A 6,768-nucleotide genomic window follows, 5' to 3' on the forward strand; every position below is an offset into this window, starting at 1 on the left:
GAAGAAGATCCACAGTGAGCTGGGAGCAGATTTACACGACAAAGGTGAAGCCACCAAGTTTACCATGAAATGCATGACCCTTGAGCTCAACATCAGTACAAGCCTCACCATGTGGGCTATGACACATGGCTGTCTCACTGCAAAGACCTGAAGACGGCGGCCAACATCCTGATGAAGGACTCTTCTTCCTTCAGGGGAAACCTGAGGTTCTCTCTGGCCAATGTAAGAAAACCCTCAGATCCAAGGCCGATCGCGTGTTTGCCATTTCTTCTATGATGACAATTTAAATTTTATAGATAAAAAATGCCCACAAGCGTCAGCGTCGCAGGACAGACGACGCTCTGAGGAAGAAAATCTACGAACTGACCAGAAACCAGGAAATGCTGCTCTTGAAAAGAAAGCAGGTCAGTGCACTGGAGTTTAATCACCACGAATCACCATTTTTTTTCTTTGCTGCTCATCATTCTGTGACTTCCTTTAACCTTCAGATCAGTGATGACATTTCTGATCAGACCAAAGAAATACAGAAACTGAAGTGTGAGATCAGGAGCTGTGACACCAAACTGGATCATGCTTCCCACCGCCTGGACATCCTCAACCAGAGACCTGGATACGAGCTCTGCCGGGACTTGGTGAGTGCCATATCAAACATGACTGTTGTCAGAAAGTCTCCACTGTCCTTTGAAACATTTTAACTTTAACCCTTTTTTTTCTCTCTCTGCTGCTCCTCCTTCAGCCACACATCAGCCTCACGCTGGAGAATTACGACCTGGTAAAAATAGGAGCTGGACTTCGCTCGGCGCTGAAGTTCTCTCAGTGAGTCAGCCCATTCCCAAAAGCCTCACACTGATCATGACACCATTTTCTTCCATAATACCCCGTGCTTGCTCATTTCTGTTGCCATCCTTTACAGTCAGAACCTGGAGCTCCAACACAAGCACCTGATGATTGTCGAGGAGAAACTGTCCAAAAACGCTCACATCCTAGGGGTGGAGCAGAAGTGTCAGAGCCTACTTCAGACTTTCCAGCCTGCCCATGACACCGTCGTGGTCCTCGCCAACAAGGCCAAACTTCACAAGACCACGAGCAGCTCCAGCTGTCGTGAATGCTTTCAGTAGGGCGCATCTGCAGTCTTTTATTCATTAAAACACGTATGAGCAAACTCCCCTCGACTTGTTTGGAATCAGTCTGCGCTTCCTTTTTGTTTTCAAGACTGAAATGCTTTGGAAGATATTCTGTTTTTCAAAAGATTTAAAAATGATTAATAAATCACATATCTGACACGGACACAGCACAAAAGAAGATAGACGTAGATTTTTTCTTTCCTTTTAAAATTTATTCCTAAAAAGATGTTACATGCTTTTATTTAAAAATCAAACCTATTATTTACAACGATACATTGCAATAAATATGTTCTCCCTAATGGTGTTTGGGAGCTGAAACATATTTGGTAAACAACAAAAGGGAGGCAGTGAGCTCCCTTTTTTGCCCACTTGATGAACCCTTTACTTAAAAGAAAATAATGGATAAGACATGAGAAGAGACAGCGACAGAAAAATCAAAATCAGAACTATTTTCTTTCACCTTAGTTTCAATATGATTCCTTTGAACTGCAAACTAATCATCTTAAAGCCCAAATAATTATGTAATTACAATTATATATGATACTACAGCAAAAACCTGTTAGTAGAAAACAAATGTAGTAAATTATGTTTAAGTCAGAAATACAATTAGGGTATGAAAAGTGAAAAGAAAAGAAATCTGCTGTTATGCAGATCTTTCCTGTATCATGTTTGTTTATTGGTTTGCTGCAAACCCTGGGTATAAAATAGGCTTCTCGATGTTACAGTATGAAGTTCAGCCACTGTTAATGCATTTATCACACAAATCTGGATAGAAAAAAGGGGGGGGGGGGGGGGGGATAACAGTTCACAGAACAAAGCGAGCCGAGCTGACGAGGCTGAGATGACAGCAGAGTGACCTGTACACATCCCGATTAAAGAACACAGAGACCAATTGTACAGCTAGAAGAACAGAAGGAGGAGGGGACGTAAATCCACAGAAAGCAGCATTCTTCTTCTTTTAAATTAACAGGCTTTAGAGTCAGGATTCCAGATTTATCCGTGACAGAGAGGCGCTTTAAGAGGAGTGGAGGAAGCGGTTGAAGGCGTTGTAGGCTGACTCCAGGTCGAAGAGCATCTGGCGAACTTGATTATCATCCAATTCATCCGAGGCCGACATGCTGCTCAGGGTGGTCAGCCTATTGGAAAAATGTCAGTTAAGAGAACTATATGATCATAAACACATCAAAGATCAGGTACTTTATAACCACTGCTCAGCTAGTTGCATGGATAATGGTACGGTCGCACCAGATGCAAAACAAAGTTTTACCTTGCATGAATACGGACACATAGGAAACCCGTAAATATTTACCCCAATAGCCAATAGGAGGAGGGGGATTAAGTTAGATTTTCACAATTTAGCAAGAAGTCCTACGATTTCACACTTTTCTTCAACCCCTCTCTTTTCCTTCATTACTGAACTGCACAGCTCCCTTTTAACTTATAGTATCCTAGTAACTACAGAGTAGCCACGCAGTACTTGTGTGTCGGAGCCATGAATGATAGTTTTGGATCACACTTACTGACCTGCCACTTTAATTATATCTGTTCAACTAGTTGTTAACTATTAAAATCAAATCAGAAAATCACATGGCAGCAACTTCATGAATTTAGGTCTGTACACAGTCAAAACAATTTGCTGAACTGAAGAGAACTGAGCAACAGCACAGAGAAGAAATTTAAATGACTGTGACCATGGCACGACTGGTGGGAATTTCATTTGCAGGGAAACACATGAGCTACAGCAGCAGAAGACCACACCAGGTGTCACTCCTGTCAGCTAAGAACAGGAAATTGAGGCTAAAATTCACACATGCGGATCAAAATTGGACAATGGAAGATTGGAAAAATGGTGCTTGATTTCTGCTCCAACATTTAGATGGTAGGGTCAGAGTTTGACATAAACAACATGACAGTATAGATTCACCCTGCCTTGTATCAGGTATTCTGGAACTAGATAGGTGCTGTGTGGTGTGGCTGCAGGTTTCCTGACTGGTCATGTTTTGCCTCAAGGTGTGCTGCACATAGAGATCAACGACATAAAGAGCACAAACGTTGCGGCCTAGTGTTACTAACCAGAGACTGACTTTGTCCTTGGCCTCTGAGTCTGGAGGCATATTACTCATTCTGTTCATAGTCTCCATCAGCTCCCTAAGGTCTGGTTGGATCTGAACAAATTAAAAAACAAACAATCAATCAGTATCTTGGAATTCCAGTCATTGTTTACTAATAACATATTATTTACATTTATAAATTTACCTCATCCATGGCCCTGATCTCCAGTCTCAGCTTGTCCATCACAGTGATGAAGAGCTAAATGTTCGAGAAGGATGAGACAAAATATTTTCCTAGTTTTAAGAGTCGGCAGTGAGAAATATGTTTCAGGACAAACAGTTCTAGGAACGAGCGCACTGACTTTATTAGTTTGTCTGTTTTATGAGCTGAGCCTGCAGTTGGTAAAACTTAAGCTTGTGATATCCACTTTCATTTTTATGGAATTACCAAATGTTGAGCCAAACTGAGTGAAACCACATTGGCCACTCAGCTAAAACTGAGCTCAATAAATCCTAAAAAATGTTCTTTCCAGCAGCCTAAATACTTCTCTCTTTAACATATTTAATATAGTCGTGGGGACATACTGAAACTATATCTGCGATGCAGCGGTTCAGGTTGCCCTTGTCATCCTTGATGGTGATTGGCCGATCCTCTTTAATCCGTTCCATTGCAAGTGGACAGTCGAGCTAGGAAAACATATGACAACAACAAGAAATTACAAAAATAAAATCTTGAAAAATATGACAGACACTCTGCACTGCAGACGAGCACTCACTCTGTACTTCCTGCAGAAGTCATCGATGGAGCCCACGTCAGAGCCCTGCACCTGTTTGAAAGCAGCCTTATACTGAACCAAGAGTCTGGAACAGGAGGCGGTGTACCTGAAACCAACAAAAACTCCGCATTAATTAAAAAACACACAGCTAAAGTTACAGGTGCCATATTTTAAATATGATCTCAACTGTTACTCACTCGTTAGGCGTCACGCAGTCTTTAATGTAAGCCTTCTCCAGGGCCTGTAGTGTTTTGACGACAGCAAACAACTCCGCCATATTGTCATACCTACAGAAACAGGATCGTTATAACATGTGTAACACAGTAAATCTGCATTTTATAAAGTGATAATGGTCACTGGTGACATATCAAGCACTTACTTTTCTCGTTCTCTTGCATTTTTGTATAATTTCACCTCCTGAAACGACAGCATTCATGATTGTTATCCTTAACAGCAAGGATATCACATATTCTTGATAACATTCCCAGCTTTAGTTTAGATTTACGGATGATTTACACATGGGCAATAAATGTTATTTTAAAAAAAAGAACAAATAAAGTCCTCTTTTTTTTTGTATACTAATCAGAATTATGTTGTTGGATTTACCTCATATAGCTCAGGTTTATTTGCCGGAGCTGTGGAAAGGAAAACAGTGTCATGAAGTATTACTGCTGTTTTCTGTTGAAAAGATGACTCTTATATTAATTCAACAATTCATTTTTATACACTGATTTAGCTGAATGTCTTACCTCCTCCTCCTCCAGTGACTGATATCCCATGGAACATGATGCTGATGTCTCAAAATGTGATCTGAAAAATATTTATTTCACATAGTTTTCCATAATTGCGACCAAATATATTCAGGCAGCTTTAACATTTCATAAATGTCTCCATTTATGAACAAAAGCTTCAGACAATTTATGCTGCGGTCATATTTTCAGTTTTGTTTTTCCTAATTTTAACATTTTTAATTGCCATTTTTAATTTCATTGGTATGTATGGAAACATGTTCCCAAAGAAAAAACAAATGGGCAGAACTAAATGAAAATTTCAGGTTATTATCTTAAAATTGTGAGATAATAGTCAGCAATTCTCACTTAGGTATGGCATTTTTGTTTAATGCGAACATGCTTTCATTCATATATATATATATATATATATATATATATATATATATATATATATATATATATATATATATATATATGAGAGATGCACTTTGTGATAATAAAAGTAGTGTAACAACAGGAACAATCCGAAGATTTATAGAAGGACTAAAACCTCCCCCTTCTGGAGTTTAAATATTTAATGTGAGCCACAGATGGTGTAAGATGTTTTTTAATGATTACTGTTTCTTTTTCTTTTTAATAATTACACCAGTAACATAAGATAAACTAATACTTTTAAGTAAAAATATCAACCTTCATGTAAGCTTTTATTCGATAGAGAGTGTGTAGAGAGACAAGAAAGCAGGGAGAGAGAGGGGAAGACAGCAAAGGGCCGCGGGTCAGACTCAAACCCGGGCCTACTGCTCTCTGGCCATATGGGGTTATGGTGGCCTGGTCATCCCACTGAGCTATAAACCCATACATTGGGTTTCAAATGCAATGCCACCACATGCCTAAACATCTTTGTAAGGAAAACTCATCCATGCACCCCTTTTTCTGGAGCCTCTCCTACCTAGGGCGTGAGATGTGCTACACCTTGGACAGGTCACCAGACTTTTGCAGGACAAAGAGACAGACAACCATTCAGACCTACAGCTAATTATACGTGCCAGTTAACTCTGACAGGAAGCTAGCGCATTCAGAGAGAACTGACACAAGTACACAGAAAGACCTCAGCCAGTTGATTTGAACCAAGGACTGTGAGGCAACAGTGGTAACCACCAAAGTCAAGTTTTAATAATGAAGACTGGCACTGGAACAACAGTCGCACGATGATGACTAACTTAAAGAAATCCAAATAAAAAGCATTTTACAAAGCTGTTGAGCCAATGCTTGCTTAATTAAATTAAAACCCGTTCATAGTCAGAACATTTGATGTTTCGACTATTAAGTCATTCACACTAATTTTGTACTAACTTCCAGTGACCCTCAGTTTAAGGGGGCATATAAGGTCACACTGTAGGGGTCAAATGTAAATGTTTTTAAATTATATTTGTTCTCTGTCTCTTTGTACTCGGTCTGCTTTCTGCCGAGCACTCTTAAACTCTTAAATGTAGTTTCTTTAATGTCCACTTTCAAGTGTGACCTATTGACAAACACTATGGAAATGTTGCTCCACACAAACAGTGTTTCGCTGTTCAGAAAAAAAAAAAACATGAAAAAAAACAACCCGTCGGATTATAATTACAGACTTGCTTAACTTAGCTTCACAACCCGGCACAGAGAGTTTATAAACATTTTTACGTTACACAGAGTCACTCAGCAGAATAAAACTTACGAATCACTAAATATATCTACTGATGAAATTTCTTGTTTAGCCGAACTAACTAGTTAGCTGCGGAAGCTAGCTTGTCAGCACTTCCTATGATTTCTAATCACTGTGACGCGCAGGCAGCTGATTTTAAACACCAAGATTTATATAACTGATCATTATTATGAGAGCAGCCATTAAATCGGTGCTATGCTCACTCTATTTCAATAACAGAGTTCAATAAACCAAATTAAAAACAATTCACTCACCCTGTCGGAAAAACCGCGATGACGTCAACGTAAACACACCCACATCTACGCACGGACCGGCAGACGTCAAAATATTAGGTGTCCAACGCGCCCAACTAGAAATGAAGAATATTGTTACGGTAAATTTTAT

General features: G+C 39.5%; 1 protein-coding gene and 1 pseudogene across 2 annotated transcripts in view; one reads left to right on the plus strand and one right to left on the minus strand.

Moving 5' to 3' along the window:
- Positions 1-1,127, plus strand: part of LOC146549321 (tektin-B1-like) — a 1,428-nt pseudogene extending 301 nt beyond the window's left edge. Inside the window, exons 2-6 of the transcript XR_014890352.1 lie at positions 1-222; positions 297-404; positions 489-632; positions 737-816; positions 914-1,127. The exon at positions 1-222 is cut by the window's left edge and continues 6 nt beyond it. The product of XR_014890352.1 is annotated as a tektin-B1-like (transcript). The remainder of the gene's footprint in view (positions 223-296; positions 405-488; positions 633-736; positions 817-913) is intronic.
- Positions 1,128-1,314: 187 nt separating this feature from the next.
- vps28 (VPS28 subunit of ESCRT-I) lies at positions 1,315-6,746 on the minus strand. The gene is made up of 10 exons (XM_085261481.1): positions 6,639-6,746; positions 4,701-4,761; positions 4,558-4,586; positions 4,331-4,368; positions 4,149-4,238; positions 3,952-4,057; positions 3,761-3,862; positions 3,381-3,434; positions 3,198-3,289; positions 1,315-2,260 (listed from the first exon to the last, which is right to left on the minus strand). Exons 2-10 carry the CDS (start codon positions 4,735-4,737, stop codon positions 2,140-2,142), a joined length of 669 nt encoding a protein of 222 aa, XP_085117607.1. The 5' UTR covers positions 4,738-4,761; positions 6,639-6,746; the 3' UTR covers positions 1,315-2,139.
- Between the last annotated feature and the right edge of the window lie 22 nt (positions 6,747-6,768).

This window comes from Mchenga conophoros, linkage group LG22, assembly GCF_057382185.1.
Source record: "Mchenga conophoros isolate Kocher_MC1m ecotype Shallow Benthic linkage group LG22, M_conophoros_male_GT1.1, whole genome shotgun sequence".
In the NCBI taxonomy this organism is placed as follows: domain Eukaryota; kingdom Metazoa; phylum Chordata; class Actinopteri; order Cichliformes; family Cichlidae; genus Mchenga; species Mchenga conophoros.

What these genes read in the sequence shown, in the direction of transcription:
- vps28 (XM_085261481.1), bottom strand. Translation starts at nt 4,737, where the DNA reads ATGTTCCATGGGATATCAGTCACTGGAGGAGGAGGAG. An exon ending in ACTTCTGCAGGAAGTACAGA is followed by an intron (nt 3,863 to 3,951) that starts GTGAGTGCTCGT and finishes ATGTTTTCCTAG; the next exon opens with CTCGACTGTCCACTTGCAAT. An exon ending in GCATCGCAGATATAGTTTCA is followed by an intron (nt 3,435 to 3,760) that starts GTATGTCCCCAC and finishes TCGAACATTTAG; the next exon opens with CTCTTCATCACTGTGATGGA.